The 14,111-nt window shown below is 44.2% G+C and overlaps 1 protein-coding gene across 4 annotated transcripts in view; it reads left to right on the plus strand.

Annotated features, from left to right (window-relative positions):
• The window catches only part of GTF2H1 (general transcription factor IIH subunit 1), a 488,969-nt gene that overhangs the window by 346,988 nt on the left and 127,870 nt on the right, over positions 1 to 14,111 (plus strand). For all 4 annotated transcript variants that reach the window (XM_086956061.1, XM_086956063.1, XM_086956064.1 and 1 more), the window contains exon 13: positions 12,633 to 12,748. In XM_086956061.1, coding sequence (XP_086812187.1) covers positions 12,633 to 12,748 — 116 coding nt within the window. The remainder of the gene's footprint in view (positions 1 to 12,632; positions 12,749 to 14,111) is intronic.

Here is a 14,111-nt window from a genome sequence, read left to right on the forward strand (position 1 = left end):
TCTATTTTAAAAGAGAACGTTTAGGATAGGGGGGCACCCCTGTTTAGTGCTTCCCTGTATTTTGATTAGTCTGGCGTGTGTGCAGTTAACCTTTACTTTAGCCAGAGTGATATTGTACAAAAGTCTGATCAAAGACATCATGTTTGTGGGCGTGGCTATGCGGGCGACGATGGTGGACGCAGCTTGTTAGAGCTCCCACCGGCCCATTCTTTATCCAACATATTATCCAGGGTGCTTACGAAGTGCCTGGCGACGGTGGCAGCACACCTAAGGAGACAAAACATTCACGTCTACCCTTATCTGGACGACTGGCTCATCCAGGCAAGGTCGGCCCAGCAGTGTGCCACCCACATGTCCCACACCATTTACCTTCTTCACGATCTGGGATTCTCACTGAATTACCCAAAGTCCCACCTGCAACCCGCCCACATACAGCAGAATCTGGGTGCGACAAACACTCTGGCAGCCACAGCACAGCCGAATTCAGTGAGGGTCAGCAGCATTCAATCGCTGATACTAAGATTCAGACCTCAGCACTCGCTTCCAGCACGAGTGTTCATGCAGTTGATAGGCATGATGGCCTCCTGCATCTCCATAGTCCCGCACACGAGACTACATATGCGTCCGCTTCAGGAGTGCTTAGCACGTCAGTGGACTCAGGCTCACGGACAGTTGTAGGACCTAGTGTTGGTGAGCGGTCGGGCATACAACTCTCTGGAATGGTGGAATCCACAAAACCTTTGCAAGGGACGACCGTTCCAAGAGCCTGTGCCACAGATCATCCGGACGACGGACACTTCTCTCCAGGGATGGGGGGGCTCATGTACTCCATTACACTGTGCAGGGACTATGGACACCGCAGCAAAGGAAGATGCACATCAATGTTCTAGAACTGATGGCGATCTTCATGGCACTAAAAGCCTTCAAAGTACATCTGTGCAACAAGGTTGTGTTGATTCGGACGGACAACATGACGGCCATGTACGACATTCAGAAGCAGGGAGGTACTCACCAGACCCCCCAGGATATAGCGGCATGGATTGGCAAATTTAGCGGCACAAAAATGGAAATTTAGTGGCACAAAAATGGAAATTTAGCGGCATTTTATTTTGGGTTTTTTGCAACACCAAACACAGATATCTTACTCTTTGAGTTATTTGACAACATGGAGCTATGTACATTTTGTTTATTTACAATTCAGCCCATTTGTTTTAGGTAAAAGGCATGTTAATCTTGGTCATATACGTTCAGTTCTTCAGAGCACTCCAAGTCTAGACCAGTATTGTGTTGCTGGTTATAATGTAAAAACAATAATGCCCGGATTGATTGTTCTGAAAGGGACCGTCGTCTGGAAGAGAGAATAATTTTGTATATGCTGTTGCTCCTTTCACCATCTGCAGAGCTTGTTACACAGTCTTTGTACACAGCTGCAAGTTGGGAAAGAGCTGGAATGCGGTCAGCCAGCCCACGCCAAAAGAGGTCGGTGTCAATAAGTCCAGAAATAGACGCCTGCACTGCTTCTGGCCCTACATTTCAAAGTACAGGCGAAGCTCCTGATCGGGAACTTCGCTGAAACCAGGGATGGCTGAATAGGCACTCTTGTCATTAGGCAGGATGCAGAGTTAAAAATGCGCACTTGTTTTAAGAATTTTATGCCTGGCTGGGCCTCCCCCATGTATTTGGCCACCTTTTCTAATGAATGTTCAAAAGCTTCATTAAGCTGGGCTGTTATTTATTTTTTTCTGTGCCAGACTTAATTTTGCCCCTGCAGTGGTCTGTAGAAATGGCTGTAGTGACTCCACAGTGAGGACTGAATTGTTGGTTAGGTTCATGTGGAGGTCCTCCAAATAATCGTATACCTTCATGGTCACTGGTGTCTGGCTCTGGAATAACTCCATCAGGTTTAAAATGCTTTGGCATTTTTCTGCCACAATGTCCGGTTGGACTTTTATGCACTCCCTTTGGTCGGTGTTAAAAATCTTCTGTAGATTTTCGAGGGAGTCTGGGGGAGACTTGCTGAGTTGCATCTCTGACTCCACAAACCCAGCATAGGCCTCAAAGTGCTTGCAGTGGTACTGGACAGCGGCAAACCAAGAATTCCAGCGGGTACTGCAAGGATCAGGTGCCACCCGTGCCTTCATCCCATGGTTCTCTGCAAGATGGTGCAGGTACCTTCTCTTTCTGCTGCCGGCCATGTAAAAGATGCGGGAGAAGTACAGCAGGAAAGCATTTAGCTCGACAAAAGGCTTCCTAAATGACTCTCCAACAAGATTCATTATGTGTGCCAAGCAGGTGTTGTGGATGGAGTTTGGGTACAAATTCCTCAACACTGTGTTGAATGCCTTGAGCATGTATGCCGCGTTGTCAGTGTTGAAAGAAACAACGTTCTGGAAGTCTATGCGGTACTCTGTGAGCACCTTTACAACAGCTTGCGCTACAGTCCCATGGTTGCACTGGGATAGGAAGACTGTGTCCACCAGGTAGGTATGGATCTGACGGGCACCCTGCGGAGAGACTGCTGCAACTAGCACATTCAAAACACACCGCCCTTCGACATGTGGTGTTTCGTCAAAGATAACGCTTATTTTTCAATAGCTCTTTCACCTCGTACTTGGCACTTGTATATCTCTCTGGGAGATACCGTTCTTGCAGCTGATGACTCCCAGGTATCGCTCCACCATTCCGTACTCGCTCGTGTAGGAACTTGCGCAACACAGGGTGGTCGGTTTTGCTGAGCGGAATGTTCAACGCGGTGCAGACGTTAACCCACTCAGTTATCATTTCATGGTTTGCGGCACCGGCAGCTGTACTCTTGGTGAATAGCGAGTTCACTGTCATCTGCCGTGCACGTTTCGGCAAAGATTGAAGGTCAGGATCATCTGAACAGCGCTTCAAATGTTTTTGGGACCGCACATGCATATCCACAGTGTGTTTCCGGATGTGGTCCACCGCCACATTGCACACACTGCAAAACAGCACCCCACCGTCAGCGTGCATCACATTGCTGTAGTCTCTGGCCCAGTCTGCTGCGGTTATCTGGGTGGGCAGATGTGATCTGTGCTTCACACCCTTTGCAGGCTGCAGAAACTTCTCCATTCTGCTTTTCTTGTGGTGGCTTGTTGCTCCCTTGTAAAACAGAAGATCTCGCTGTTGTGGCGCAGTCAGTTAACTCACCTACAAAGATAGTTGGTATTACTAAAGGCACCTCAAAGGGGGGAAAGGCAATTGTTGAATGGACCGTCGGTGCTCAACAATAAGAAATGCATGCAACCCTGAAGCACAAGTAAAGTGACAAACGTGTTGGGCCATAACTGCAATGGTAAATGCCAGTCCCCGAACGGTGTTGAGCAAACAGACAGTGTGAAAAGCGCAGGGGGAAAAAGCCATAGCAATTGTTGAAAAGCTCCAAGTAAGTGCCCGAAAATTAAAAATGTAACATGCCAACGGTTACATGGGTGGTGCAAATTGGACCAAAACGTGTCCGGTCAGCCACGTGCAAAGAAAGTGAAACAATTGCCCCAAAATAAACAACAATGAAATTCCCCAGAGGTGCCCACAACCCCAAACTTACCAGTGCGCTGCGGCAGCTGACCCAATTCTGTCTCTTGCAACAGCAGATTCTTCCCAGTGACGCTCTGCAAAAGAAACCAAGTAAAGAGTTAGGAAACTCACCAGGTACCCACAACCCCAAACTTACCACTGCGCTGCGGCAGCTGGGCCAATGAGTCTTGAAACTGCAGTTCCTTTCCCCACATAGAAAACAACAATAGCCCCAAACCAAAATAAACAAATAAGAAATTCCCCCGAGGTGCCTACAACCCCAAACTTACTAGTGCGCTGCGGCAGCTGACCCAATTCTGTCTCTTGCAACAGCAGATTCTTCCCAGTGATGCTCTGCAAAAGAAACCAAGTAAAGAGTTAGGAAACTCACCTGGTGCCCACAACCCCAAACTTACCAGTGCGCTGCGGCAGCTGACCGAATTCTGTCTCTTGCAACAGAAGATTCTTCCCAGTGATGCTCTGCAAAAGAACACAAGTAAAGAGTTAGGATACTCACCGGGTGCCCAGGACACCAAACTTACCAGTGCGCTGCGGCAGCTGGGCCAAATGGCTCTTGAAACTGAAGTACAGTGCAAGTAAAAATTCATGACAAAGGGTCAAGATTCAGGACAAAAAAAATCAGTACAGTGCAAGTAAAAAATCATGAAAAAGGGTAAAGATTCAGGACAAGACTTTCCAAGTGGTGGAGAATGCAGATAAAACCTGCACAGGTAAAATAATAGTGCATTCATCTGCGGTCAACCCTGTGACAAAAAGCATAAACAAAACGATGTATGGCCCCCCGGGGCCCGCAGGCCCCCACAGGTTTCAGACTAGGCATGCTGGAGGCAGTGACAGGTCTCTGAGCGAGTGGGACGGGTATGCTCAGACGTGAGTTCCGTGCTCTCCATGCCACTGGAATCAAGCTATCCAGGCTGATGAGGGCTGAAAGCCCGAAACCTGTCCTTGGATGCTTGTTTCCAATCCAGGGAGGACTTGGCTTGGCAGTTCGGGCTGGACTGTACCCATGGGGCACAGGGTCAAGACTGATTTGCATATGGCTGGGTTCAAACTGGAATGGCATGTGAGCAAAAAAACGATGGATTTTGGACCAGATCTCTGAACTGGGGTTTATGTATACTGTAGAGACTTACGGGCTGCTCCCCTCGAGCTGCCCGTTTATTCTATTTTGTCATGAACAAATGCCTTCATTTTTTAGGTACCCATTTTTTTTTATAATGGAATGACATACATCACAATGTTTTATACTTTGAGTTCCAAAGAAATGTGTGCTGAATTTAGAAGGATAGGCAGACATGTTCTTGGGTCATTTCATTAACAGCATAAATCAATCCTTTGTATAATTCAACTACAAAACATCAATAAAAATCTCATTTCAAAACTCGCAAGTCAAGTGCCCCAGCAATTAGAGTCCCTGAAACAGCAGAAGCAGTCGCTGCATCATTGCATATTTTAATAAGCATTCAGAAATTATATTGTAACTTTAAAAGAAATGGTAAGGAACTGGCAGCAGGTTTATTAATGTTTTATGTTTGATTGAAAGTTTGAGGGTGTAGGTTTCACAATGCACAACATTAAAAAAAATCTGCCTTTCTGCCTGTAATTTCGCTTCCCCCGGTCTCTCTGCCTTTGCTATCAATCATTCACAAAGTAAGGAAACTAGTTGACTTTCTAGCACTTTACAACAGCAGCAAAGCCATATCTTTTTTCTAAAAATGAGGCCAAAGACTACAAGTAATGTGAAACGAGGCGCACATATAAATATATTCATTATTCTGAGTGGTAACACACACTGGAGATGAAGTGGGAGCGATTTACGAAATAATGATGAAGAAGAGAGGCCAGGGAGACGAGCAGAGAATCCTGTATAATTACTCTAAGAATAAATGTAAAATGTTATTTAGACACTTAATGTTTTACTGTCTTTCCTGTCCACTCACAACATTCATTTTCCCTCCGTTTCCACAAAAAGTAAACATGTACTTTGTCTGGCTTTAACTTAATAAGTTAAAGCCAGACAAAGTACATGTTTACTTCTTGTGTAAACGGTTAAGCAATGGAAAATAACTCGAGGTGGCCTTCTAACAAACCCCAGCGCACCGAGCCTTACAGCCAGCATGGAAATAACACTGCCGAGTCACAAAATACATAATTTATAAAGACGGAAAACTTGGGAATTGATTAATGCCAAGGACAGCGCAGAAACGTTAGAAAATGTGAAGCCAGTAAATATCATACATGGGGTGCTGATGCTTGCTTGTTAAAAAGCAATTTACCTATAGCAACCCGATCACCAGTTTCTATATTGATGGGACATAGTTTCTGTGGGTATGGATTTATATTTCATGATCCTGTATATTCACTAATAAAAATTGCTAATAATGTGGGTGTGATACAGTATTGCAGCACAAGAGAGAAGCCTGGATGTTTTACCCGCGGCCTTAAACATGCAGCCCAGGCCAGGGGCCGGTCAGCCACATCTCCACTGCCCCCTCCCACCTGGGCAGCGCTCTCCCCCAAATACGCAGCCCAGGCCGGGGGCCGGTCGGCCACATCTCCATTGCCCCCCTCCCACCCGGGCAGCGCTCTCCCCTATGTGTGCGGCGGGCCCCCACAGGCGTGAAGGACGGACGTACCTGTGTTCTGTTCGCCGGCCGGCCGGCCTTCCTCTTGCTCCGAGCCCCGGTCTCTGAGGAAGAGTCTTCGTGCCGCTGCCGCTTCGTGCTCTCTACCCCTCTTCCTGGTGTGGTGCTGGTCTTCTCCCTCTCTCGGCCGCCGTGGTCTTCTCCCTCGCTCGGCCGCCGTCCTCGACCTCCTGGCTCCTTCTCTTCTCTCGCCGCAATCAATCCTGGGTCAATCCTGGGGGGAATGGGAAAATGGGTGCCTCGCGCCTTCTCTTTTAAGGCGGAAACGGGCGGAAAGACGGCGAACGGGCGGAAACGGCAAATTTCACTGGCTTTTTGCCAAATATCGCAGCATTTCCTGAGATCGGCCGATTTCGCGATTTTTTTGCAAATCGCGAGGTCTGACTCACTCTCCACAGCTGTCTCATCTGGCTCAGAGCATGTGGAAGTGGGCCATTCAGAGAAACATCTTCCTCATGGCCGAACACCTCCTGGGCAAGGACAATCAGATGGCGGACCTGCTCAGCAGGTACAGCCACTAAATGCACGAGTGGGAGATACATCCATCAGTACTCCACCCGTACTTCCAAAGGTGGGGTCATCCAGAGATAGACCTGTTCGCCACAAAGGAGAACGCAAAATGCAGAAGCTTTACCGCCAGGTTTCCACACCCACAATCGCAAGGCAATGCGATATGGATGAACTGGTCAGGCAAATTTGCGTACGCTTTTCCCCCAGCACCTCTAATACCGCTGGTGGCACGCAAGCTGAAGCAGCACTCGATGACTCTCATCCTGGTTGCTCCGACGTGGGCTTGCCACCCATGGCACACCACGTTTCTGGAACTGTCCGTGGTACCGCATCAAAGGCTGTGCCTCACACCCAGGCTTTTGACGCAGAGCCATGGCGACATTCAGCATCCAGATCCGCAACAGCTCAACCTGGCGATCTGGCTCATGAGGTCTTAGAGTTTGGCTACCTCAACTTACCTCCTGACTGTATGGACATAATCAGGGAGGCAAGGAAGCCCACCACCAGAGCATGCTATGCGGCAAAATGGAAGCGGTTTGTCATTTATTGTGCAGACCACAACATCAACCCGCTAGACGCATCTATTCAATATATCATTTGTTATCTCTTACATCTATACAAATGTAATCTGGCCTATGCTTCCATTCGTATACATTTATCCGCAATGGCGGCTTATCTCCAAAACAGGCAGCACCTCTCCCTTTTCAGGGTGCCTGCCATCAAAGCCTTTCTGGAAGGACTCAAACGAGTCATTCCTCCACGGACCCCACCAGCTCCCGAATGGAACCTAAATGTGGTCCTCACGAGACTAATGGGTCCCCCTTTCGAGCCACTGCATTCATGCGAGATTCAGTTCTTGACATGGAAAGTGGCTTTCCTGATAGCGATTACGTCGCTACGACGAGTTAGTGAACTCCAGGCACTAACTATCCAAGAGCCATTCATACAGATTCATTCCAACAGGGTGGTGCTTCGCACTAACCCGAAGTTCCTTCCTAAGGTGGTTTCTCAGTTCCATATCAACCAGACTATAGAACTACCTGTGTTCTTCCAAAATCCTGAGTCAGTTGCGGAGAGAATGCTCCACACGCTTGACGTCAAAAGAGCCTTGATGTACTACATTGATAGGACCTAAGATTTTCGGAAGACGAAACAACTATTTGTTGCCTTTTCGCCACAACACAAAGGCAACCCCATTTCCAAGGCTGGTATAGCCAGGTGGATCGTTAAGTGTATTCAGATCTGCTATCAGAAAGCCAAGCGATTCCCCCGCGGGCCCACTCCACCAGGAAGTTGGGGCCCTCCATGGCTTTCCTTGGAAATATCCCTTTAGAAGACATATGTAGAGCAGCCACATGGTCTACCACACACACATTTTCAAAACACTACTGCGTAGATGTGCACTCCAAACAGCAGGCAGCTGTAGGGCAGGCTGTTCTAAAAACACTTTTCCAAACTGCTGCAGCTGGCACAGGCGGCCGCCGATAATGGAGGGACTGCTATGTATTCTATGCACAGATATGAATTCAGCAGCCCACATGCCTCGAACCGAATATGCTACTTACCAGTATGCATCTGTTCTTGGCATGTAGGGCTGCTGACATTCATAACGCCCGCCCTCATCCCCGGCGCCTATAGCAGCTGCAGCACTCACGAATACTTCTAGCATGGTCATCATTCACAAAGTTTCACTCCATCTTTGCCACAATGGCTAAAAACAATCTGAGGATGGAGTCGATGCCCATGCACACTGTAGTCCAGGGGAGGAGTCACCTATCTCCGAAGACTCTTCCAGGACAACAATGTTCGATCATCCGGACCTAACACTAGGCGGTGATCTATGCACAGATATGAATGTCAGCAGCCCTACATGCCAAGAACAGATGCATACTGATAAGTAGCATATTCGTCACTTTTAATCATCATGTGATAAGAGAGGCCTTTATGCTTTGCTCCAGCAATAGAGCCCTTGGCCCGGATGGTACTAGGGTAGATTTTTTCACTGAGCACCTGGATCTTTGGGTACCAGTGTTGACAAATGTTTTTAATACAGACGCTAGTGTGGGTCCTCCAGTCTCATGGCCGAAATGTTCCTTAATCCCCATCCACAAGAAAGGAGATAAATCAGAGGCCAAAAACTACAGACCAATTTCACTCCTGGATAGCACTGCTAAAATTATAGGTCGGGTTTTATTGAACAGACTAGAAGAATGGGCCTCTGGCAACGACGTCTTGATCCCGGCCCAATATGATTTTAAACAGGGGATGGGCACCCAGGATCAGTGCCTCAATCTCAGTCTGTTAATTATCAAGTATACTCAAGTCAAGCAGGGCAAACTATACTTGGCTTTTATGGACTTATTTGCAGCATTTGACTGCGATGCACATAATCTATGGAGGATTATGAAAGAAATGGGTATCGATGAGGCAATTATCTTCTTTAAAAGGAAACTTTATTCTTCTGCCTCTGCCTGTGTCCACTATGGGAGGCAAAGAGAGTGCACCAGGTTGTTTCCAATTAACAGGGGCATCCGACAGGGTTGTGTATTCGCTCCATTACTTTTTCCATCTATACCAATGGGGTTGAAGCTCCCCTGTCAGACTCAACCCCAGATGTTCCCAAGATTAACAATGTGCACTCCCCAATTCTCCTTTACACAGATGATGCAGTGTTAATCGCCAGGGCTAGTCCTACAAAAGTTATTAGAGGTCAGTGTAAATTATATGCGCAATTTGGATCTAAAAACCAATGAGTCCTTCATTTTAACTTCTGACCGTAAGACAGGAAGGTTCCAAGTTTTTATGTAGAAAGCCAGAAAGTAGCTCAAACTGACATCTTCTCTTACCTAGGGGTGACCTTTGACAGACAACTAACTTGGTCCAATATGATTACCACAAGGGGCTCATTGCTAGAAAAAAGCATTATTGCCCTATACTCTTTTATAAAAAAAAAAAACACAAAACTGGGAGCGAAACTCATGGATATGGTTAAAAAAAGTTTACACGGCCAAATCTATTTCGGTAGCAACTTGTGGGGCAGGCATCTGGGGTTTTTCTAACTCCTCAGCTCTCCAGATCATGGCGGACACTTTCTGGAAAAAACAAGTAGGCCAACCCCATAAGTTTTTCAAAATGTATTTGTCACGCAGAAATGGATGTTCCATACATTCATGATATAATTAGCCTGGCTCCAATCATTTGATGGCATTCTTTCTGGAGAAGAGAATCTGTCTACTTCACCCAGAAGTTAATAGAAGACTTTTTTCTCTCTGGAACATGTCCACAGGATTCCATGGATTAGATACATCAAAAATAGTCTTTCCTCCCTTGGTTTAGAGCATTTATTTGTTTCGCCAAATTATTGCTCTAACTTTTCAATGCAAGAGATCAAAACCCATTGTCTCAAACAAAGGGCAAACAAAAGATTGAAAACTAACTGTATAAAATCATCCGTAAAATCCTGTTTAGGAGGACCGATTGCCCAGGAAAGGACACCCCCATACGTACTTACAGTGCAAACCCACGCCACAGATTTTTTTTTACTTAGGTTTCGACTGAATTTTATCCCTTGTATGTTGGCTCATCCTTCGGGAACTTTCACTATTCATGATCTCCCGTTCTGTCCCTGTAATGGTGTTTCCACTCAATCAAATTTGCTAAATGTTTTCGTTTGCACGTTTTATGAGAAACACCGCAAAAGATTCATACAGCCTCTCATGCATAAATATAATTTTACACAATACTGCATACAAATATATTTTTTACAATCACTGCCTGGTCCTCTTGTTTCTTATTCCATTGTCTCTTTCCTATCTCTTTCATGGAAGACCAGCCGATTGTACAATACCCAAGAATGAACTGTATGTTTTCTTTGTTTTAATGGTTGTTCTTAACTGTTTATTTTTTCTACGTCTTGCACTAGGATGGCTGTTTTTTTTATACTGTATATTTTCATCTTTTCACTGGAACATAAACTGATTGCGTAGTAATCATGAATGTACTGTATGGTTTTAATGGATGTTTTTAATTGATCTCCTAAAATTTTGTATTAGGATGGATGCTTTTATTCTACACATTTCTACTTTCATAATTTTATTATACAAGTATCGAATAAAGTAAATTGACTGACAACAGGGAGATTGGATGTTAGGACAAACTGAGTTCTCTCTACCCTTTATGTGGATGTTTACTATTCTTAAGTCTTTGGTTAACACAGATTCTTCTCAGGTTCCAATAAACATATCCATAATTGGTCTTCTGATTCTGCTAGAACTCAATATGTAGAATGTTAGATCCTAGAGCCGTGCCTGATTGGAGTTTCATTATTGCCTGTTCTACTTCTTCCGTGGTTCTCTTTCACCAGTTCAGTCTTTTGTTCTATTGTCAGTCGTGGTGCCACATTGTCGAATACAAATCCTTTTATTTTCTCAATTCTAAAGGGAAGTTCTGATATAGATGGCGCTAAAATAATCTACAGAAACATCTGCCAACTCTTGGTCTCCCTGTACCTGGGTTTTTACCGGTCTCTTCATCTTACAGATTTTCCATTCTCTTATCTTCTTTGGTTCATCATGCTAGTAGTTTCTCTGACTTGTTCCCGGTCCTGTATAGTCCTCTCTGAGTGTTAAAGTATGCTCTTGCCTCATTGGTGACTTGTTTTCTAAATATTTCTCTTTGGGTTTATATTTGCGTGTATCTCTTCTCATCTGAATCCCTAGTTTAAACCCCTTCCACATGGAGGAAATCCTTCTACTTTTCTGTTTATATAGGTATTTCTCCTACTCTGTTAATATCCATATCAGGTGTTCCCTATTTACCAGTTTATATGCTACCCATATTTTGGATCGGCATGTTACTGATCCTATGTCTTCCTTGAAATAGACGTCCCTGACAATTTTTGCCTAGTTCCCCGCACTCTGATCAGTTAAATACCATGGGTTTAGTCACCATTCTATATTGTCATCTTTGTGGGATCTTAATGTCCTCAAGAACGCCAAATGGCCTAACATACCTCTTGCTAATTGAGCTGTGTCAGAATCTGTGTGTATGTTTACCTGCAATACATCTGAAGTCTTTCCTTCAGTCAGAGGCGTGGGACCAGGTGTAGAAAGAGAATATACTGTGTCTCTTTATTCTGTTCCTAAATCCTACTCCTCAAATAACCTCTGCAAACCTCACCCTCTTTAATTGAAACGCAGAATGTTCTTAGCTTCAGTTTGGACCATGATCAGGGAACCTGTAAAATAGCATTGCTCTGTCAGTTCGTTTTTTTGTTCCAGTACCCATTTTTTAAGGCTCCATTGCCCGCTGGAATGATTCTTCTAATTGTAAGTAATTACCAGGGGGCATTGCAGTACACTCCACATTGGAAATCTATAATTTGTGGCATTTTGCGAGGTGAAATTGTGAGAGATAAACCATGGTCTAACACATCTGTGCCATGACTTTTCTTAAAGCTTGTTTTCTTGTGTGCAGCTTTTCCTGCTGTCTTTACTGTTTGAAACTTATCACCTATCAAGTTTGAGAATCTAAAAAAGTCGCACTGTAGAAGAACCAATGAAGATGCTCGTTCCAGTTTGCTTTACTTGCCAAATATAGTCTACTCGCCTCTAGCTTTTCTGTCCCACTGTATGTTTTGGTTGACTTTCCACAGAAGAAGGCTTTGGAATACCTATTCCATTTCTTCCATTTGTCAGTTTAGCTAGCTCTGGAGTCTAATTTGTTTCTGGACTGTGGCATAGTTTCTACCACGAGGTATCGAAGTACCCAATATGCTGCCTTTAGGTAAGCTAATACAGCTAACAGGTAAAGTAGTCTCCTTTTAAGTGCTCTTTGCTTTGGATTCCCTGTGTACTTTTTAATGGGGTTGTGAGGCGTGCATTGGTTTAAAGGCCCATTTTTTTTGTATTTCTGCAGAAATGGTCCCAAATGACATTCAGTCTGAACTGAAACATCTGTATGTAGCAGTGGGAGAGTTGCTTCGACACTTCTGGTCCTGCTTTCCAGTTAATACTCCATTCCTAGAAGAAAAGGTAAGGTGACTTTGTTAAGTCTTGAATCTATAATTCACTTGACGTACCAGAGAATAATAAAAAAATCAACAAGGTACTGGAGGTGATCCCACTATGTTTTTTTTTTATTTTTTTTTTATTGAAAGACTTATTGAGTCACTCAGTTGTTTCTCTGAATTTTGCAAACGTATTAACACTTTTATAGCTTGAGATTATGTATTATTTACACACAAATATTGAATCACTTTTTTGTGTTTAGTTTTGATCACACACTTTTTCATATTTAGTGTAAGAGAACAACACAGCGGTCTGCCGTTCATCGCTTAGTCTGTTTAGGTTTAAACGGTTGGGGCCAATTTTGGACCTCCTGTACAGTTTCATTATTCAGTTGAGTGTTTCCTACGCAGACATTACTCTGCTGAAAAAAACACAGGCTAGTGTTTTAGAGGGGAGTGGCACACTTGAATAATCAATTGTTGAGACAGTGTACTGGTTGATAGTGAAGAGAAGCTTATTCCCATTTTTAGTTGTGTGGTGTGCAAAAAGAGCTTGAAGTAAATAAAAGTTAAATTTATCCATTCATAATCTGTTCTCTCATGTAGGTGATAGATACAATGTAATGCAAACTTTAGATACTTTTTAATGATTAGCAAATGATGTTGGTATTAAAAGGGCACATGTAATTGGTTGGTGCGGAATATCATGTTTGAGGTGAGTGATTTCATCGTTGGTGGAATATTTGTTATATACATTTCTGTGAAGATGCTTTTTTAAAAGTACGTATATTAAATATGAACCCTTCATGCTTGTCATTTCAACTCTGCATGTCAGGCACACAGAACCATCACAAATTAAAAAGCTATGCTGAAACATATGCATATTTAATAGAGGATACATGGAAATTGACCGTTTAAGCATTTTCGCTCACCTGCTGTCATTTGCTCTCACATTTTAGTGAGTACAGAATTAGCACAAATCAGCCCATATATTCCCAAACAAATTGTGTGTTGTTACACCCTTAGTTAGGGTAAGGCCAGGCAACATGGGAAGCCTGTGCTTTAAGAGCACATGACCTGCTTACTTGGTGGTTCGGTCAGTATGCTGTCCATGTGAAATAAAATTAAATGCTTATATCGCATATATGTGTTTGCATTCTGGCCTACACTGTTTAACAAAGTAATTAATTAAAATCCAGAATATTAAGTGTTATGAATCTCCTAATATTTGATTGACCTAAGCAGATACCACTGTGCCCTGCGCTCCTGCTTGGTTAAAATATGTTGATTGTTACAATGAACTATCCAAAATTGCTTCTTCCAAATGAGTCTTTGGTAGAAGAAGGGGCCCTTAAGATACCGTATGATCGGAAAGGGGATTGGGTATG

Source organism: Lissotriton vulgaris, chromosome 2_1 (assembly GCF_964263255.1).
Source record: "Lissotriton vulgaris chromosome 2_1, aLisVul1.2, whole genome shotgun sequence".
Classification (NCBI taxonomy): Eukaryota; Metazoa; Chordata; class Amphibia; order Caudata; family Salamandridae; genus Lissotriton; species Lissotriton vulgaris.